This window comes from Penicillium nucicola, assembly GCF_028828085.1.
Source record: "Penicillium nucicola strain IBT 29836 chromosome Unknown utg000009l, whole genome shotgun sequence".
In the NCBI taxonomy this organism is placed as follows: Eukaryota; Fungi; Ascomycota; class Eurotiomycetes; order Eurotiales; family Aspergillaceae; genus Penicillium; species Penicillium nucicola.
Window position 1 is genome coordinate 440,694 of NW_026643133.1, and position 20,141 is coordinate 460,834.

At 47.2% G+C, this 20,141-nt stretch overlaps 7 protein-coding genes across 7 annotated transcripts; 3 read left to right on the forward strand and 4 right to left on the reverse strand.

Annotated features, from left to right (window-relative positions):
* Positions 1-1,039: 1,039 nt before the first annotated feature.
* On the forward strand, positions 1,040-1,894 carry N7511_008468 (putative HAD superfamily hydrolase; the record flags this gene model as incomplete). The annotated part of the gene is made up of 1 exon (XM_057130845.1): positions 1,040-1,894. The coding sequence occupies one exon, from the start codon at positions 1,040-1,042 to the stop codon at positions 1,892-1,894; it is 855 nt and encodes a 284-aa protein (XP_056981576.1).
* Positions 1,895-3,813: 1,919 nt separating this feature from the next.
* On the reverse strand, positions 3,814-4,265 carry N7511_008469 (CAZyme family GH17; the record flags this gene model as incomplete). The annotated part of the gene is made up of 2 exons (XM_057130846.1): positions 3,814-4,165; positions 4,225-4,265. The coding sequence occupies 2 exons, from the start codon at positions 4,263-4,265 to the stop codon at positions 3,814-3,816; spliced, it is 393 nt and encodes a 130-aa protein (XP_056981577.1).
* Positions 4,266-4,304: 39 nt separating this feature from the next.
* Positions 4,305-4,759, reverse strand: N7511_008470 (glycoside hydrolase superfamily; the record flags this gene model as incomplete). Its single annotated transcript, XM_057130847.1, has 2 exons — positions 4,305-4,583; positions 4,610-4,759. The coding sequence occupies 2 exons, from the start codon at positions 4,757-4,759 to the stop codon at positions 4,305-4,307; spliced, it is 429 nt and encodes a 142-aa protein (XP_056981578.1).
* Positions 4,760-5,667: 908 nt separating this feature from the next.
* On the forward strand, positions 5,668-6,515 carry N7511_008471 (uncharacterized protein; the record flags this gene model as incomplete). The annotated part of the gene is given in 2 exon segments (XM_057130848.1): positions 5,668-5,734; positions 5,752-6,515. 2 exon segments carry the CDS (start codon positions 5,668-5,670, stop codon positions 6,513-6,515), a joined length of 831 nt encoding a protein of 276 aa, XP_056981579.1.
* A 2,429-nt stretch (positions 6,516-8,944) lies between these two features.
* Positions 8,945-9,655, reverse strand: N7511_008472 (uncharacterized protein; the record flags this gene model as incomplete). Its single annotated transcript, XM_057130849.1, has 1 exon — positions 8,945-9,655. The coding sequence occupies one exon, from the start codon at positions 9,653-9,655 to the stop codon at positions 8,945-8,947; it is 711 nt and encodes a 236-aa protein (XP_056981580.1).
* Positions 9,656-11,201: 1,546 nt separating this feature from the next.
* Positions 11,202-12,083, forward strand: N7511_008473 (uncharacterized protein; the record flags this gene model as incomplete). The annotated part of the gene is made up of 1 exon (XM_057130850.1): positions 11,202-12,083. One exon carries the CDS (start codon positions 11,202-11,204, stop codon positions 12,081-12,083), a length of 882 nt encoding a protein of 293 aa, XP_056981581.1.
* A 2,408-nt stretch (positions 12,084-14,491) lies between these two features.
* On the reverse strand, positions 14,492-15,846 carry N7511_008474 (kinase domain-containing protein; the record flags this gene model as incomplete). The annotated part of the gene is made up of 2 exons (XM_057130851.1): positions 14,492-15,294; positions 15,354-15,846. 2 exons carry the CDS (start codon positions 15,844-15,846, stop codon positions 14,492-14,494), a joined length of 1,296 nt encoding a protein of 431 aa, XP_056981582.1.
* Between the last annotated feature and the right edge of the window lie 4,295 nt (positions 15,847-20,141).

The window sequence follows — 20,141 nt, forward strand, 5'->3', positions numbered from 1 at the left end:
TTAATTTGGTATTATTATTTCCTTTTACGTCTTGTATTACATATTTTTTTATTTCACTTTTTTCCCCTCCTCTTCTTTTCCTTTCTTTTTCTTCATTTCTTCATTTCTTCATTTCTTCTTTTCTTCATTTCTTTTCTTCTTTTATTTTTTTTTCTTTTATTTTTCTTCTGCTTCCACGTCAATCTAACGAAATCTTTAATTTTTAACTCTTACATGTTCATTTCCTATTACCTTTCCGCTTTCTACTTCATGCAACGGCATTACGGAAGTAAGCATAGAGAACTCGCTAAAGCAGTAAAACATATATATCATCATAGCAAACTATCTGGAAATCCGCGTCCATCATGTGCGCGCCGGTACTTATTCCAATTTACTTTACGAGTCAGGCACGACGTCATATAACAGGTAATGTACTGAGATAGTACAGTATATTTCCGAAGTTTCGGAGATACCTTAGAATTTCCTTCCTATTGCAACGACTGAGGTGAATGATTTAGCTTAGAGGATGGCTAAGAGAATCACTCGCGATGCCGCCGCCTAATAATTGGGCGCCAGAACGGCCATTCCATACTTGATCGGGACGATAACAGAAGAAGGATGGCGTAGCCATAAAATAGAAATCAATATTCTTGTCATTCTGAGGAATTTTTGAAACATTACATGTCCTTACTAGATTCTTGTGTTTCTTCATTGTGATTTAAGTACCACTACTTATTGTACTTGGAGACTCTATAGTGCGTCAAAATTAAAAATCATATTCAGCTCTTAAAACCGAGCGGTCAAAATCTGTAGTCGTGCTCCTTTTTATCTTTGTTGAATTTATATTTTTATTCAATACTTCAATACAGTGACAACTGGATTTAGACAAAGAGGTACAGTCGGAGGACAGGCAGTATTTTTGGGACATAAAGAGACCTGATTAGGACGAGTAATCACGTGGAATAAGTAGTAATTGAGCGTGATTTCAACAGTATAAAATGGCAACAGTATACAAGGAGGGCAGGTCCTCCCCCATTGTAATTTTCTTCGTAAACACAAGATGTCGGGCGGATTATCAACAGTCGGTGAATGGGACACTCGTGCGTGCATCTTTAACTTGGACGGTCTTTTGATCAACAAGGAAGACTTGAACGCGGACTGTGTGAACGCGATACTTGCAAGGTACGGTAGGCCACGTCTTACCTCTAAGGTTCGTGCCCAGCTCACGGGGGTTCCGGATTCGACCAATGGGGATATATTCCATGATTGGGCGAAATTGTCTATATCTCGTGAAGAATTCACGGCAGAATACACAAAAGAATCGCAGGAGTGTTTCCTCGCTTGCCAGCCAATGCATGGGGCTCGCGAACTTTTGTTGAACCTCAGTCGCGCGTACAGTGCCTTTTCTGGCGAACGTATGCTGCTTTCTTTAGCGTCTAGCACGACGCATGAAATGTTTCAAATCAAAGTTTCGCAAGAGGAGATTCAAGGATTCCTTGGATATTTCCGACAAGAAAACATGATATTGGGTGATGATCCCAGAGTCCCTCCCGGTCGGGCGAAGCCCGCGCCCGATATTTACTTGACGGCGTTGCAGTCGCTTAACATGACTCGTGGTCCTGATGAGGCGATACAACCAGATCAATGCTTGGTGTTCGAGGACAGCCCGGTTGGGGTAGAAGCTGCGAGGCGTGCCGGCATGAGAGTGGTTTGGGTACCGCATCCGGAGTTGGCAGATCAATACGACATTGGAAGAAATGATGCGATATCGTTCAGCACGGGTGCCGTACATACGGGACAGGTTAGAAGAGCAGTGTCCCTGTACGATAGTATGGTTGAAGTCCTGCCCAGCCTTCAAGACTTTAGCTATGACAAGTACGGCATCGTTAGTCTTGCTCAGGCTTCAAAACTTTAGTAATGGGAAGTACGGCATCGTTGTGCCGCCAGTCGTTAGAACTTGTACCGTCCATCTTGTATGACTGTTTTCTTCGTAGCACAAGAAAAATATCAAAGGTTCAATTGTTGAGAATCTTCAATCGTGTGTTTGCAGTGTTTGGGTTTTATTCAATGCTTCGAGTCGAGTTTGAAGATAAATATTTCATGCAAACCTGGCTTTCCATACATACATTAATACCTTCATGTTTGTTGAGATCCATGCATGAATAGACAGTTTATACCAGATTTATCAGGAATGTGTCTATCAGCGCAGATCAGTCCATCATGAGGTTAGATCATTAAGAGATTTCCTCTCCTTTATATAGGATCTCTCTCTCATTAAGAGAGAGATCAGACTTGAACACCTCTCTGGCATAGGCTGTTTATCTTCTGCTATTAGACATCTTATGTTTCAACAATGTTTCAACAAATATCACAGCACCGAAATGTTCCTTAGGTATTTTAATTTAAATCCATCGGTAGTATGTTACAATCAAAGAATATAACCATGCATTGATCGTAGTACAAAGCCAGTTCGTTGCCAATTGTTACATACAGTACAATACCCAGATCGACTGTACCGCTCAACAACCGCGAAGCGGTGCGGACCACCATTCTACCAACAGGGGCGCAGCACAGAGGGAGATCAGCCAATGTTGGTAAGAAAAGGTAAACTGGTTTATTTTCCACAGTATGTAAATTCGAGGAAGAAGAACCTCTATAGCCATGACGCGTATAAATCCAGTCTCGAGCGATGGGAGAGCGGCGAACTTGCTAAGATTGGCGGGGGTCTCTTTCCCTTCAGTGGTGGGCCCCACCAATGTCTGAGAGAAGACTTCGCCCGGATGGAAGTGTCCTGCACAATCGTCAGGACGCTGCAATCATTTTTGCACATCCTGCTACCCAGAAGGGAGCCAAAATAGCCAGTCGGAAGCGAAAAGCAGCAACTAACACTGGTCTTACCGAGTGCTGAAGGATGCAAAGTGGGAATTCTCAAAGGTTACAATAGTACTAGATGCAATGAAGTGAATGGAGATACTCCAAATCTGCGTCGCTGTCGCGACATGGATGGTTCAATTTCAAGTAAAAATTACACGATACATTGGGTTGCGGTCTCACGAGCCTGCCATTTCGTAAGGTAATCAAACGTTCGACGTGAGAGATCGACACATAAGTGAAAAAGATGCTATACGCGTCGTTTGGTAGTTCTTCATGAAACAAGTCGCATTTCTCATCCCCGAGCATCGGAATTTCATTGCTAGATGGTGACTACTTTGTGAAAGACAGTCACATCAGATAATTGGTCTTTAGCAATATGACACGGGTAGGCTAACAAAGAATGGTAAGACAAATTTCGATTCATGTCAGAGGCGCCCATAGATTCAACAGTCTCTATTCTTTTCTCGTAGGTTACACTACCTCTGTTGGAAATTCTCTGATATTCTACCTGGTCTGTCAAAATACAGCAAGCATCAATTGAGCTTTAATTTCAGGGCATAGCGAGATGTTTCAATTCTTTTTTTTAATGCGCTAGTACCGAGTATTCTTTTCCAGAATTGACCATCATTGTAGCATATCTCCCACTTTGTATACACACCGAGCCTTTTAATCAAGCGGATCTCCCACCAAACCGCTAGCATGGGTATGAGAACACAGTCAGTAGAGACGGGGAGGTCACAAAGGTAGTTGATTACCTGACTTCCCCACATCCACAGACCCCCTCCAAGGAGGCAGTTCCCCTCGCCTGATTTGAACGAGTCCTAACAGCGCCCTACCAACCTCAGTAGCTCTATTCTATCTTACTCTACCTACCTGGGCTACAACCGCCAAACAATTACTGCTTAGCTTCTACAAAGATGGCTGGTTGAAGAGGACGTCCCCCGCAACATGTGACTACCACTAGTCCGGTTCTATATTTTCCTGGAACACATCCGCGCACCCCCAGTGCTGCTCTGCGTCAAAGTTTCCCGGTGATTTCCACGGATCGTTGATCCACGAGAAGAAGACAGACTTTGAGCCTGCCGCTTCAGCAGTGGCATTGACGGCGGTATTCTGCTCCATGATTCCCGGAACCACGGCACCGTTTTGATCTCCGGCGTTCGGCCATCCCGTCTCTAGATTGACCACTTTCAGATTACCACAAATTTCTTCAAGTCGGCTGATTTGAGATGAGACAAACTGTCCAGCGTTGGCGGCCGCAACATCAGCGTTAAAAAAGGGGTGGATGTTCGCCCCAACGAGGTCTGCGATGCTGCAAAGATTGGAGAGCCCTTAGTTCTGCCAGACGTTGACTGGTTTCGCGGTTGTGACCTCTCTACGGAATCCGCTGGCCCGAAACGTAGCCTTGGCATGTTTAATAAACTCGGCTAGTGCGGATGCGTCACAGTAACTTAGCCGTTCTGAACTGCTTCATTTCCGACTACAATCAGTTTGACTTGGCTCCACTTGGCCCATTTTGCGATATCCTGAACTTGCTGCTCGGCAGCAGAGGTTCCTGAATGATCAGTGTAAGTTCCTAAAATCATTTGAACTTCCTCCTGCTCACACGCCTCGCCGATATGGGATAGTGCATTACATTCAGTCGAATAAACACGAGCACAATCAAAACCTGCGGTCTTGATCTTCTCAATATCGGCAGCTACCTCATCTACGCTTTTACAACCTCCAGTCTGTATGTACTGGGTATATGTCATACCATATTGGCCCTTGCCAGTGATACTTGAGGGATTTGTATTTCTACTCGTCGATTGGGAGGTCGGAGCACTGGTGGTTTGACCCACCATATAATGGAAGCTAGTATAATCGTGCCTAGAATAGAAGTCAGTAGGATCAAAACAAGAGTCATCGTCGCGGATGCGAATTCTCTTATACTGTCTGAATCGTGAGGTAGCGCAGCAGCACTTGGCTTGTGGGGCTCCAAAGAGATATCTGTCACCCTTTGTATTTTCAACGTGTCCAGATTAGAGAGTATCCCATGATGGTGCCTCTTGTGATGGTGCCTGAAAGCGACCGCAGCCTTGACAGAGGTTGCAGAGCTTGCTAAAATAGCGGCAATCAGGTGTGTCTTCATAGCGTCTTGTCTGAAGAGCTACGTCGGTCAAGTAGTACCTATCTAGACAGTCTGATTATATTAGCGCGAAATGTATTATTTGCCTGACTTGGGATCCTCAACACACAATGGCCTTTATTTTACCAACGACATGGGGTCTAGACGTTTCCCTTTGAACCCACTCCCCGTGGCCCCCCATGCCTTTTTTTTTTTTTTTTTTTTTTTCAATTTTCGGCAAAAAATCATCAGAAAATGAGCTAGCCGTGGCCCATAAGAGATGAATATATATATATATTATGAAAAATTATATAAACAATTGGAATGCTATTCGAAAAAAAAAAAAGATAAATAGAATGTGGGAGCCCCGCTATCTCGTCTAAGCCTAAAGTAGCATTAGCAGTTCCATACTCGGCTCTTAGCTAAGCTGCTTTAGACGCCTTCGGTCTATGGCGGACTGTCGAGTGACCGTCTGACGTTGTGTGAATCTACTAGATTTCGTGCAGGGCCTTTCAACTATTAAAGAAGACTACTGCGTGCGTCTTGGTGGATCCTAGTCTTTTCTTTTCAGCCGTCAATATTGAATTCATAAAAATGGGTTTAAAATAAATAAACCTTATAAGGTAGAAATTCACCATCAGATTTTCCAACGCGAAAAAGAGGACGACCACGAACGTATACATCTGCTAAGGACAAGCAAGTATCGAATGTCACGTAACGGCGAAACCACCGACAGTCTACCCGCGCTGTGCATCGAGCCCAGCGATTCGATCAGTACTATTCTACCGCAGTGCCTTTATCTACTGATATCAATGAGCCTCTGTCGACCTATTTTCCTCCCCGAGAAGTCTCGATCGCCACTGAAGTTGAGCAACTTCTGCCACCACTTAGCCTTGACCCTGGACCACAGGAACTATTAGTACTTGATATCCCGCTGGTGGATAATGAGGTGTCGTTAGATCCCACGAGTAATATAGCCTACGATCCTACTTCAGCGATATCGCCCGACAATATACAAGAAGGGACAGACGAGGCCGATCCTACTGCTGCGGCAACTGAAAGTTTGGTCCAAGTGACCAACCCATTTGTGGTGTTAGCTCCTAAGCAATCAGAAGACGTTGGAACCAACACAGCTAGTGATATCTATAAACTGGCCCAGCTTCTCACTGACCAATTCCAACAGCACCATGGCTGCTATCACCAATGCCGTACACACCAGGAGAGTAATCATCAAATGCGGTATACGGAGCATCTTGGCCCAGGAAAGTATATGGACCAGATTCAGGCAGATGGGGGAAATCCAGACGTTCTAAGCGTGGCGGTCATGACTAAACGTGAGGACAACCTAGCAGAACAGACCAATGTAGACCGAAAACGGGAGATCTATACTGGGATCAATTCAGCCACGCCTGACGCAGGTCCAGTGCACCTCTGCCTTGCTGCCGACCATGAGCCGGAACGCCCGACCGCGGTAACTTTTGATATCGATAGTATCGTGGGATTTGCGCACAGCCTAGCAGTGGCTAAACTTGGAGTGCGGTGGAACTCGACTTAGATGCCCGTCTCTGATCTTCGTTCGGGTCTGCACCTTGATCCACTCCCTATACAATATATTTGAAGCAATAGTCGCGTTCATCACGTCCGACGACCGGTGCATCAGATCCCACATTATACATTTGGGCGGCGAGTCGGATTTGAGGATATCTCTCTTTACTTCCTATTCCCGCAGCTATACCGGGAGGAGCAGCAATCTAGTCGCCTCCGTGATGATGACTTTCGGGTTTAGATAGACAAGATACTCCTCCTTGCAATCTATCGCCATCACGACTGCTCGCTTGTCCAGCATTATCTTAACTCTATTCCAGACAGTTATCATGATTGGTCCCCCCCTTCTGCAACTGTGCGTAAATTTCACTGTTATGTTTCTTCTGTTCCTCGCCTATGACGTTTTCCAAATACGGATTTGCTGAGAGCGATATGATCGCAATGCGAGTGGCGTACTTGGTAAGGATTTACCAATTCTGGAAACGAGGAAATCCGTGAATGTCCTTGTTTTCGCCACAGGTGCATATCGGAAGTTGACTGTATTCCAAAGATAATGGAATAAGGCCTTCTAAGCAACATTGACAACCATCCTGATGGTGCCAGGCCTGACGGCAACACTCCACTTGAACCGGAAGGAGCTTCTTCCACAGTATCTCTTCTTCACGAGACTTGAGGATTATGCTGAGTAGCTTGCCTGACGTGACAAGGTGCTTTAGTGCTTCTGATAATTCGGAGACTCGCTCCTTCGACAATGGAACGACATATGCGTCAAGCATGACTGAGCCAAGTAAGACGTTATGGCGAAGCGTTGAAGCAAAGAGCAGAGTATCAGAGCTATAGTTCTTGTGCTTGCACGTAAGCTGAAATGCTCGAAACTGGCCACGATGTACATTCACTCCTGTAAAGCTCTGAAAAATTGCAATGATAGAGGACTTGAGTTGAAGTAACGTGTTGTAAGTCGAAGTTGAACTCTCTTCATGCAACTTTCGCTCTGTACTGCTCAGTGTCATACCCATGAATTGATTGATCTAATCCAGGTTTCCTATGGTCGGAATCACTGGTTGTTTGTCCAGGTTTATGCTGAGGAATAGAAGTGAGACAGGCTGTCGTTCACACATATACATTGGAAAAAGCTGATAATTGTATCCTCCATGTGAGAGCGCAGAAGCAGTGGAGACAGTCAGCTCAACAGCCCCAGATGTGAGTTTCATTTGTAATTGGTGTTCGTCAATAGGATACGCTTAATTGAGATTGATCTGTGATGAGTTTTCGAGCCCAACTGTCAGCGTGCACGGCGAGATCTGTGTCACCACAGGCTTTGTGCCTTGACTCAGAAACTTGGAAGCTTTCCGGACTCGCAGAGCTTTTGCACAAGAATTTTCGTCTATATGTACGAAACATGGTTCCAGCTGAGGTGGTATAGCTTGCTCTGCGGTAGCGTATTGCTTTTTGGGATTGTTTCTCACTCCGGGTGGTTCAGTCCAAATCAGAGATTGCAACTTTCTAACCCACACTCAAACACAGTCATCCGGATCCCTAGCTTGGACATGTAGTGGCGTGTAGAAGGGTGGGATCAGATCGTCAAGGCGACTCGAATGTTCCCTTTAGGTCCGAGTAGCATAGACCATGTAGGAACTGCACAGGTCACAATCAAATTAGCAAGGCCCCGTCATCCATCTTCGTCTGGGATGACATCGCAAGTGGTACTGTCAGCTGAGCATGCGTCTAGTTTTCCAGAAAAAACACTGAATAGCAAAAAAGCTGTTATCGAATCCTTCTTCAACACTCCAGACACTGACATGAAGACCTGGTGTTCCTCTTGGGTCCTTCTCTTCTGTAAATATCTCAAGCTTCTGTCGCGGGACTGTCAAAGTTAAATATACGATTGGCGGTACACTTTCACGGCCCAGGAGTCCTGTATCAGCTTGGCACACCCTAGGTTGCCCATATGGAGTTATTCCAATGCTGTGAGGTGGCCTCTTAAGGACATCACTGGTAAACAAGCAAAACTGGTGCAACAAAATATAAAGTTCCTGGAAACTGTTGCTTCCCACAAGAATTTGTCTGTTGGCCTGTATCATGTCCAGAAGACAACTCATAAATGCGGCCTAGTCAGTCTGAACATGGGCCTTTGCCAGAAAAAGAAGAGTGATAAATGACATGCGAGTGTAGTGCGGGAGATCTATAGAGAGTGGTGACGTTGCTCGACGCATCAAGAAGTTCATCATTGACTCCATATCTTCACAGCTGAACATTGTCAGGTAAAGCTTGAAGAAGTATCTAGCCAGCTGATCAACTTGATACACAAGCTGATAGCAAGAAACAGAGAAATCCTGCGCTTGGATGGAATCGCCAAAGCTAGGTATCCTCCATGAAATCCCCATAGGGTATTGGCGTTGGCGTCCAGTATTTTTTAAAGCCATGAGATTTAATATCTCTTCAAGTCCAACCGCATATGGTGTATATGGAAAGAGGTGAGTCGTTGGAGCGAGACCGAGGATCAAAGAGAATTGTAGTGACATCCGAGCAGAGAAGAGCCGGCAGTGCTGCTGTCATATCCTCTGCTGCCCGTAAAAAGCTATTGGTGAACAGTACTGAGGCGACTCGCCGAGATAACAGCGGTACAACTGCAGGTAGAACATTAAGCATCCCAACGTGATCAATGAGGGTAGATGTGTCGATAATATCGAATTGCTTCCTTTCAGTGGGCCAAGCTGGATCAAGAAGAACCAGTTCTGTGGAGCTCCATGGAGAGGTGTACGTCCTCACGATCTTTGGGATTGGACTTACTGAGTTGAGAGAGATCTGCAGCCCATAGCAAAGCCGCAAAGCATCTCCGCAAAAGAACCTAATTTGGAGGGTGCTGGAATGTATTTGATTTTTCACAGCAGTGCACCACCCCCAGAACTGCAATTTGGCGAGAGTGACGATTTTCTCCGTCAGCTCCTGTTCCGAACACGTTTCATCGTCGAATGCGCTGGAAAGGTGGAATCCAAGTAGTGGGTTGCTGCCGTAGTGAGCTGCAAATCTTCCCGTTGGTGCCGAAGAGATGGCAAACAACGGATTCAGACGTCCATACCCGCCTTCCCCAAGATTTGAGATGTCTGAACTCCACAAACGTCGGAAAACAGTTTTAAGGGGCACTGCCATCGTGAACTTTTTTGGCGAAACGTGTCAAGAGATGAGTGGGCAGTTACAATCCATGTCCAAGAGCGTTTAGGCATCAATACATTTGCTCTTCGACGCCACAAGCACAGCCAGTGTTCGTGTTTCGTGTTGAATAGGATAAATCATAACGCGATATATGAGCAGCGGTAACCTTGAATGATTAGAATTGTCATCGGCACTTTCATAAAGTTTTGCTAGGGGACAGGCCTTCAATAATTGTTGAATGTGAAATTCTTCATCGCACTAATGAAGCGTTTCTTTTCCTTCCCGATGCGCTTTTTGTTTCAATCAATGCAGAAATTGACAAGATCTGCTACCATTTAGTGTAATTATCTTCTGGTAACTCATTGATCTTACGCAGTAACCTAAGGAAGTTCCCAATTTTAGCTTTCCTTTGATTAGAAAGCAAGCCCCTGGTAACATGAGATTAGAGCAGCCACAAGCGTAAGGTTATCAATGGTTTTCTGGGAGCATATTGTCTACTCGGCCAGCGCAAAACTCAAAGTCCATGCTCGAAACACCAAAAGGGCCTATAAGCATCAGGCAGGAGGCAGACTAGACCATGCGGGAGGCAGACTAGACTATGCGGGAGGCAGACTGGACCGTGCGGTAGATCATTCATTACCCAAGTCTCAGAAAGCCTTTTTGAAAATTTATGCCCCCACCAAGAAAACACGAAAACTTCGAGAAGACGTGAGATTGAATATGAGGAGCGATTTGGGACACATGCATACGAGCATTCGAGATATGGTCAAGCTTTCGAGAAGTCAATTTTGTACGAGACTTCTTTGTAAAGAAATGCAACGCCTAACAAGTTGACTATTGTGCTAACATAGCGTCACATCATTAGGTTACATGTGTTTTCGTCATGTCTAAGTCAAAATTCACATTACCGATCCCCGAGCTACTCTCCCCAAAAATCCACCGGAATTCTAACTTATATTGAAAACATGTTCCAAATTTATAACCCCGACACTGGTATAGAATGGCTTAACGTAATAACGCCGTCAAACGCTCGAAACCTACGCAAGCTTTGGATTTTTGTTAATGCTGTATACAATCCGGTACCGTACACAGATTTCATAATAAACCATCCTCCCAATGACCCGCAATGGAGTGAGTTCCTCGAAGAACTGTCCACAGGAGCAAGATATCTCGAGGAGATGGTGTTATACCTTGATTCAGAACCGGTTGTAAACCACTGGGGTTCATCTGTGGATGCTCAATTTGTACGAACGCTTGGGAAGTTCTGTGAACTACAGAAACTGGAAATAAGAGGGGATTTCCCCAAGAAATGGCCGGGACATTTAGAGAAAAGGGACAGGACTGCGGGTTTGGCAGGAGGAGAGGCAGACAAAGCAGCATTTATCGTCGCTGAGGGAGTTTCAAAGATTTCTCAAAGATCAAGCTAGGGTTCGGCAATGGAAGTCAAAGAGTGTAGAGGTAAACCTGATTTCGAATATTACTGTATGGGACGATCGACTGTAACACAACAATAACGGTACAATAACGGAATAACGGGAGAGAGATGAGCTCGCAATATCCAGACGCCAGAGGAGGCTGGAAGCCCAAGCCTCTCTCAGCCCTACGTCGTCCTTCTTCGCTCCTCAAATCCGCTAACCCCTCTGCTCCACCCAACCGAAATACCCCACATCCCAACGACGAACCTCTCCACCAAATCCCGATCACCTACTCCACCATCGCAGCTAGAGCTCTCTCGTTTCATAGACAAGTGCTTACCGATTTCATTCCTCTCCAGCTTGCTCAGAATGGCTTTTATTGCAAGCCCTCAAGATCTGGAGGATCAGCGTGCTGTTTTGCCTGCGGATCGACCATCCTCTTGTACACACTCCAGGATAATCCCATTGAAGAGATGCAACAACTCCATTTGGCAGACTGCATATGGCAGATCATCTGTCGCGATTTGAAACCTACCTTTGAAATACCCAACATGGTCACCCCCTCAGATACCGCATCTCCATCTCAACGACCGCCTCCCGAATCAGCGCCAGCATCCATTCTGCCAGATGAACCTTCAATCATGAACATCGATACAGCCCCCGAACAGTCCACTACAATGCCTGAAGCAGGACCCCAACAACCTCAACCGACCTGCTCTTCTAAGGTCTCTCAGCCTCCTCAACCTCTCTACTCAACACCCCCCGTTACCTCCACACCAGACCAACGACCTACCTATGCCTCGGTTTTGCAACGCCCCAAACCTTGTCTATCGCAACCAACTTCCAATACCTATCAATCCGTACCTTCTCCAAAACGCACACTCACAATGGAAGACCTTTATCGCCATTTCCATAACAAACCATCGCCATTCCAACTCAACAAGAAAAGCAGCAAGAGTTCAGCTAGTCGAGCTCGCAACAAAAAAGCATCTGCTTCAGTCTCTGGCTAGGTTTTTAATCTCAGCATTACCGGCATTCTCAAGGCTCCTAGCCGAGATGCAGCCAGCCGCAGACGATAGTTGGCGGCCTTATCGAGGAACTCATTATAGCCGCGCCATGAAGGCAGCCTAACATCACGAACGGCAAGCAGGCCACGACAGGCCTTATCAGGTGAGGCTCAAACTTCACCGCTCAAGAAGTTTGGAACAATCTCCGTGGAACACAAATGCATGTATTTACGCAGTAGTTGTAGCCTGCATATCGCCTTTTTGCGAGGGGTCAGGGTAAATGAAGTCCATCCATCCATCCATCCATCCATACTGTATGGGACAGACCGAGAGACGGCAAGAGAGCGGGCGGAGTCCGTGCGGACCACATCCGCTATCGTGGTCTACTCTGATGCCTCGGGACGCGAAGGCCACCTAGGCGCCGCTGCCGTAGCACTCGACAATGACCTACAAGTTGTCGAATCGAAACAGGCCCAAGTGGGACCGATGGACCGGTGGTCGGTTCATAGCAGAGCTGATAGGCATTTTCTACGCTGTCAGTATAGTGTTCAAGATCAGCCATCAGCGGCCAAGAACGGAACATAATGGAACAACAACGGCAACGATCCTCGGCGACAGCAAGTCAGCGTTGCAGGCGATCGAGAACCCAGGAAACAAGCCAGGACAACGCATCATCCACGCGATCCTCCAGGCGGCTGCAGAGGTCCAAGCAAAGGGAATTGCGCTTTGTCTCCAATGGATACCCGGACACTGCGACGATCCAGGGAACGACGCAACAGATCGGTTGGCCAAAGACGCGGCAAGCCCGGGCAAAACACACCCCTTCCGCCCTTTGCTAACAAGGAAGAGAGCGCTTATCCGAGACAAGATCCGCGCTCAATGGGAGCGGGAATGGAAAGCATCAACTACAGGCGGTCACCTGCGTAGAATTGATAGCACCCTAACGGCGGCCTACACCAGGAAGTTGTACGGGAACCTGCCCAGGGGGCGGGCGTACCTGCTGACGCAGCTACGCACGGGCCACAATTGGTTATCCACCTATGCCAATACCTTCGGCTTCCGCGACAACAATCAGTGCGTGTGCGGCGCGCAAGAAATAGTTACCCACGTGCTGGTGGACTGCCCAAATCTGAGGGAAATCCGACGGAAGCCAAGAATTGAAGTTGGGGACGCGTTTAATAGCGTATCGAGTCTGCTGGAAGGCTCAACTGAAGGTGAGAGAGGTAAACCAGACACCGTCTCGCGGGCTAGGACGGTCAAAGCCGTACTAGACTTCGCTGAGGCGTCACAAAGATTCCAAAGTCGCGCGCCATGAGGGCAGCCTAATTACTTGAACGGCACCTGGGCCCCGACAGGCCTTGACGAGGCTCCAAGTTCGTTTTCAGGAAGTGGGACATTACACTTGAACATACCAAGATATATATAACTAGTTGCTGTATCCTGTATATCGCCAAAAGCGAGAGGTCAGGGTAAATGATATCATCCATCCATCCATCCATCCACTGTATCAAGTAGGGTATTGAGAGAGATAAGATGCTCCACGTATCGGTGAGGAATTTCCCATTCAAAAACTTATTCATGTTTGAAGGTGTCAGCATCCAGATCTCTCCGCTGCGCAAGTCTCCGGGCGTGGTGTGGGCCATTATTATTTCCACCATCCGGCACTCTAATAATGACAATCCAGATTCTTCCTGGGTGTTCATAGGAGTAGTAACAATTCGCGCAAGCGCGATGCAGAGCTTCAAACGGACGGTCGGAGACGGGAACGAGAGCGGTAGGCTATTTATCCTCTCGCATCCGATGAATATTGAATTAACGGAAAAGATCCTTCTCGGTCAATGGTAGATGATCGTCATGGTACTTTCCAGACCTCAGCTGGCCAGCAATTCCATTGGAGCAGCAGCGAGAGATATATCTGTCTTTAGCGTAGTCCATGCCGAGATGATCATTTAAATAGGGAAATGTTGTCAAAGGTATAGCAGTATAGAGTATATAACTTCAATCACATTCAGGTATTTCTTAACAGGTGCCTGGTGATGACTGGGGGCGGGGTCAAGCCTATCATCCTTTCCCTATGTGTTGGCGTCATTTATGCCTCAGGTGGGAACGTCGATTCATTGTTATTTCATCTGAATCTCATATGACAGGACTTTGCCCCGCATCAGCCTCGTAGACGTGCAATTGCTAGTACTCGGTCATCTTGGGGCGTGAGCGCAGAAATCTTGTTATGCGCTTCATACAAGAATTCAAAGAGTATCATTTGGACATTGGACTTCGAAAACGGCTTGTATTTATAGACGGGCGCCCGTTCATATCAAGCTATGACGACATTCACACTATCTTGGCTTTTGGGGGTTTAAGGCAAAGCATATACCTCGGCTCTTCCTCCTGTCTACATGGGCACAGGCAGCCTAATGCTCCTCATCTGCAGGCTGGGCACTTTGCCTCTTCTGCCCTTTCTGCCTCTTCCAGGCGGGCAACGCCCACTTCACCATATACTCATACCCCAGGAGTTGGTCCGCTGTAGGTCGTTCCGCCGGTTCAAACGCCATCATAGCTCTAAGCAAGTCCTCCAACGCACGTAGTTCCCCACCTGCAATGTCCCATTCACACGTCTGCTCTGTCTCGCCACGGCCCATGTCCCAGAGGCGCTGGCGTAGACGCCGGAAGACGGGAGTGCTGATACGGCGGAAGTCATCGACCCATGACCCATCCTCCTTGAAGAATTCGGAACGTTTATGCCAAGAGTTCCACCATCTCACGGGCGGCTGGCCCAGCGTATTGATCATTTCGGCGACAATATCATCTCGGTCCCAGGCAAATGTTTCGAAGAGTGGACGCTCGCCTAAAACCTCGTACAAGTTGACACCTAAAGTCCATATATCGGCAGCGGTGGGCTGGATGATGGGTTCGTTGAAAAAGTCCTCTGGTGGAGAGTAGAGAGCTGGGGTGTGGAGAGTTGGTGTGGGGGTGTCTGCCACAATAAAGGACGTTCCATAGTCCGAGATGATGATTTCCGGATTATCCACCTCGTTGGCAGGCATGCTCAAAACCATGGAATAGATGGCATGCGGCGGTGCGTGGGGTTCAACTGGCTTCCCATCCACTCGTCGGATAGGAACCTCGGAGGGTTCACCGAAGCGCTTGTATAGCTCAGCTGTGCTTAGGTCGTCAAAGTCCGGCACGCGTAAGAGAAAGTTGCGCAAATGGAGATCTGCCTGCGATTAGTATGCGGGATCAGTAAATGAATATGCACAGCTTAATTATCCTCACCTCCGTGGCATACGCCGTTTGCATGCAAATAAGACAGCCCTATGAGGAGCTGGGCGGCAGTGGATCTAGCAGCGTCCAGTGGAAACATGAAATTTGTGCTGTCCTCCTTGGACTGGGCAATACTACCACCAGCAGGCTCTCCGACCAAGCACCGATGATGTCCGTTTGGACCATGAAACGAAAATTGGTCCAGTAGCTGCGGAATGAATCGCTTTCCAGAATGAGTATGTTCACTCTTCATCAGGTAATGCAGGACTTCCCACTCATGACTATCTGGCGATGCCCTCGCTGTCAGTATCTTTAGCGATACGTAGCGCTGGCGTTGCTGATCCCAGGCTAGCCAAATTGTTGAATATCCTCCAAAACCAAGCTTGTGAACGACGCTGTAGCGGCCACTACAAAAGGTATCTCCGATGAGGGTTGGGTGGTATCCACCGGGCACATAGTCCTCGAGGTATTCAACATCTACCTCAGGATGGTATATATCTTCCATTGGTAAATCTGACGAGTCAGCCATGGCATAAAGGCATCGAAATGGGTGTGGTGATTCAAAGGCTTTGTGATGATGGCAAATCTGTGGTGTGAATGGAAATTGGCGCGAGACGGTATTCTGATTTCGTCGACGAAGTATCGTGAGCTGGCAGAATGAGCGAGAGAGTCTCCACCCAGGGTTCATGTTCATGTTCTTGTCCTTGGAGAGTTGATCGAGTGACGCGCTGTTACTGGCAATACTGAAAGGCGGTGTGGGTCAGAGGCCCTCGCTGCCAAGGTGGCCAAAGCTCTCGATCATCTGCTTCGCCTCTTCGGAGTGGATTGCTTCACCCTGGCACCTGCATGGCTAACATTGAATTCTCTGATTGGTTAGCTGTAACCAGGCCTGATGGCAAGCAAAGGCGGCTAATGATAGGCCAAACCTGCTTCGCCTCTCCGATCCTTACCGATTCTGAAACTCCACTACCTAGTAATCCCCAGCAGGAGTAGAGCGCAGATGATGCATCTCAAGCCCCCAAAAAATTTATGAGCGGCGAAGAAAATAACAGCCTTGAACGGTAGAGAGGTCTGAATGACTTATAAAAGGGTATGCTTTGACTGCTCTATCTTTTGTCCCATCATTTCTCTATACTTCTATATCTTGCCTCCTCTTGGGCATATCCTTCCGTAGCTAAATTTGGCCCGATCGATCACACTGTTGCCATGGCTACACAGACAATCGAGTATATCTGGAAGATTGCAAGGCCAAAGAATGAAGCCATTGCTCGGGCATTGATGTATGCCGCGTATACGACGGCGATTCAGACAGACCCCAACACAACAATAGTCTTGATTCGGTAAAGTCAACTCCTTTTGGTGTTAGACAATCTGGCTGACGTGCTGGGCTTTGACTGTAGGTCTTACATTCATCCCACGACTCGAACCGGAGGCGTTTACGTCAAGGACAAATCACATATTACGGTGTCTGTGAAGAATCCACAGACGATCCAATCAGGACAACACCAGTCAAGTCATGGCTACACACCACACTTAAACTCTTTCGACGTAAATAGGGTTTCTCCGAGCAGCATCACCAAAAGCGACAGCACGGGTGCGGCGTGGCCAGCTTCGATGGAAACCAGACCAAAAGAGTCTTTCTCAGGACCACCTGCTCTTCTGGGTCCGAAAAGTGCATTCATCGTTTGGCCTTCCGAAGAAACGGGTGAATGAAGGCATGGTCGAGAGGGTTGACGCTTCTCAGCTGAGGAGCTATGTTGAAGTATCAGCATGCTAGGTCGGTTTCATAATCAAGTAGCCGTGCTCAACCGAATAAACCTGCCCTCCTACTTGGTTTGTACAGTGGTATGTTCGTCGGGCTTGTCCCCTTTTCCCACCCAGATAGTCTTTCCCTTTTGCATTCATCTACATATCCACATGCACTCGCATCTCCTCCTCCGTACAGCTACGTCCCTACACCGTAACCCCAGATGTCCTTTCAAGCGCCTGTTCCGCCAGAATAACTTTGTATATGGGGTATAACCCCATCATCCTGCAGAAATTACAGCCAATCACCCCACGTACAGGCCCCACACGTTGCCACTACGATGCTAAAAGGGAGTTACGTGACAGACTGAAAAGGCCACATCCTCGCATTTTTATGCAACTGGGTTACCGTTTCTGAGACTGGGGAGGCCTGTCTGGGCCGTGCATGTTGAAACGCTGGAAGGCAGGCCACAGGGTAATTGTGCCAGGTAGCAGTGACAGAGCCGTGCAGGCTGACACGCTGGAAGACAGGATCACCCTGTTATATCCATGTTCCTGTAGGGGCGGGCTTTGTTTTTATATCCTTCGGACTGCGAAGATCGACAATGAATCATCTACCAACTGAGGTTGACACAGTGCCGCATTCTTCAACCAGCCGAATCTTCTTGTCGAGATTGTATTGTTTTATTTGCTCGTCCCAATGGGAAACTAGCGGGGTGGAATCCGCTGGGGCAGGAATGTTGATGTTTCGAGGTTAGATTCATTTGTGGTAGATGAGAACACTGGAGCTATCAAAAAGTGGTTATACGGTCAATCGTGTTCTTATGACCCAGCAATACTGTACTCGAGATTATTTTGTTGATCATGAAGCTAACCTCATTCGAGATAAAATAAAAGTGGTGCCTTTGGTATTGGTAGGCCCGCCCTACTTAACAGCCCTTCCAAAATTCGCTGTCATTTTGCCCTCAAAAAAGCAAGTAGACCAAAAAAAAGAGTTCTTTCGCCGTAACCCCTTGTATAATCTGCAGAGCATCTACTTATTTCCATTCCTAAATTAGGCGTCTTTTGGTGAACTTATTATCGCCAGTGACTCCGACCGTGGTTTATCATCCAACTGCCCGGCCCATTTGACTGGTCTTACTGATGTCGTCTAAACCGCGAGAGTTACAGAAAATCACAGCCTCCCAAACCCAGCCATTCTGGTGCCAGGGATTACCGCCCGCGGGGCTTGTGCGAATGGCCAGGCTGTTGGCGTGACGCTGGCCACTCACACATGCAAATTTCGGACACACTTAGAAAAGCGGTAGCCAATGCCCCAATCACTTAATAGTGTAAGTGATGGGAACTCTGACCCCATCCTGTCAGAGTTGATTTCCCAACTAGAGTCAATACGAATTCGTACCCAGCCTAGTGGGTTGTGGTTTAGAATCCAACTGTCAAAGCGATATGCAGACTACAACTAATGTGCAAACAGACGCGGTTCCGAGCATCCATATCAGACCAATACGAAAGCGTCGAAAAATAGGCTTGGCAACTTTCGGATTTCTCTTACACTGTCGAGTTCAACTTGAGTAGCCATATTTCAATCTGCCCCTATGGTTAATCACCCCTCCAAATAAGTCTCCTGAAAGTCCCCAAATACCCTTACGTTGCTGTGTGTAGGAGTTGGGAGAGTAGTAATAGCTTGTACTGTAGCTATGCTTTGCTTTCCAATTTAGGCGCTTCTCTTGAAGACTTCCATCGATATGACAGTATCTGAGACCTTGTCCCAATCTGAGGAAAAGCAAATAAGGAAATTCCCATATTCGGAAGACTGGGCCATGGTGATTGAATACGCTCTTTGAGGTTGGGGGTTAGTTTGTGCGTTATATTGTTGTCCCAGAATTGAACATACATATAATATGACACTTCTTGAGTTTTCCGACGGTCCTCGAGCTCGACGACAAACAGCTCGCCGATCACGGGAGCCCGGGTAATGCAAATACCAATGGCAGGCTCAAGAGGTACCTTATTACCTTGATAATCTGACAGAATCAGTTCCGAATTCGCACGGTTTGCTTGGAGCGACTGCCTGCTTGTCCTAGCGCATTGTTTAGTCTCTCCATTTTCTTTCTTATCACTTGGACCGAGGAATCACATACAACAGATCGCTCTGTTGGGAGTAAGAAGCTATGTCGATGGAGAAACCGTGCTTGAGATTTGCAAGTTGGGGTTGGGTCGTATGCAACTCCCTGCAGAGGTATTCAACGTTTAGCACCCGCGCATAAAGTGCGTTTACGAGTGCAGCATTGCTACTAACATCGACAGGCGTGGCGTAACTTCTTGCTTCGGTATTTTTCCGGAAGCCAACATATCCCGGACGACCGCTACGGAACATGCTACCACTCGTGGATTGTTGATTCCGCAGTGCAAATATTTTTATTGGCAGGGACTCTCGCAGAGCGGTCTTTGGGTTGATTGGTCGGTTTTGGGGCCCTAACAAGGAATCATCAGAAAGCTGGTAACGATATTTCTGTTCCGGATCGTACTCAAGATTTCTTGGGATGTGTTAGATTGAGGTTTCCCAATCGCGAATAATCGGTCGACTATTGTGCAACAATTTGTTGTATAAAGCTCCCCGCTAACTTTGTCGAGTATTCTCGCAAGGTCCTGGTGGTCGTAGTTTTTCATAACGCATGCTAGGGCTGCCGATTTTGCTGTACATATATTAGTATTAGTGCTAAAAGAGTGCATGGGGTACGACTGACCGGATTCTTCCATACCAGGGCATCTTTGAAGCCCCATTCAATAGTAGTGGGCCACCACTTAGGTTCCACTTCCAGCCTCGATTTCACAGTGGCCAAAACCCCGTCATCAATCAGTCCCAATCAACGGCGGTTGGCCACCAATGTGGTTTGTTTTCCAATCTCAGTTTCGCAGTTGCCAGAAAGTGGTTGTAGAGCACTTCTCTATCGTTAGGGCAGAGTGCTTGGAACCCCAAATAGTATTGATCGGCGCGAAAGGTTGACCTTTGCGTCCATTGTGTTATTCCGATGGGTAAGGTTTGAGCGTCCA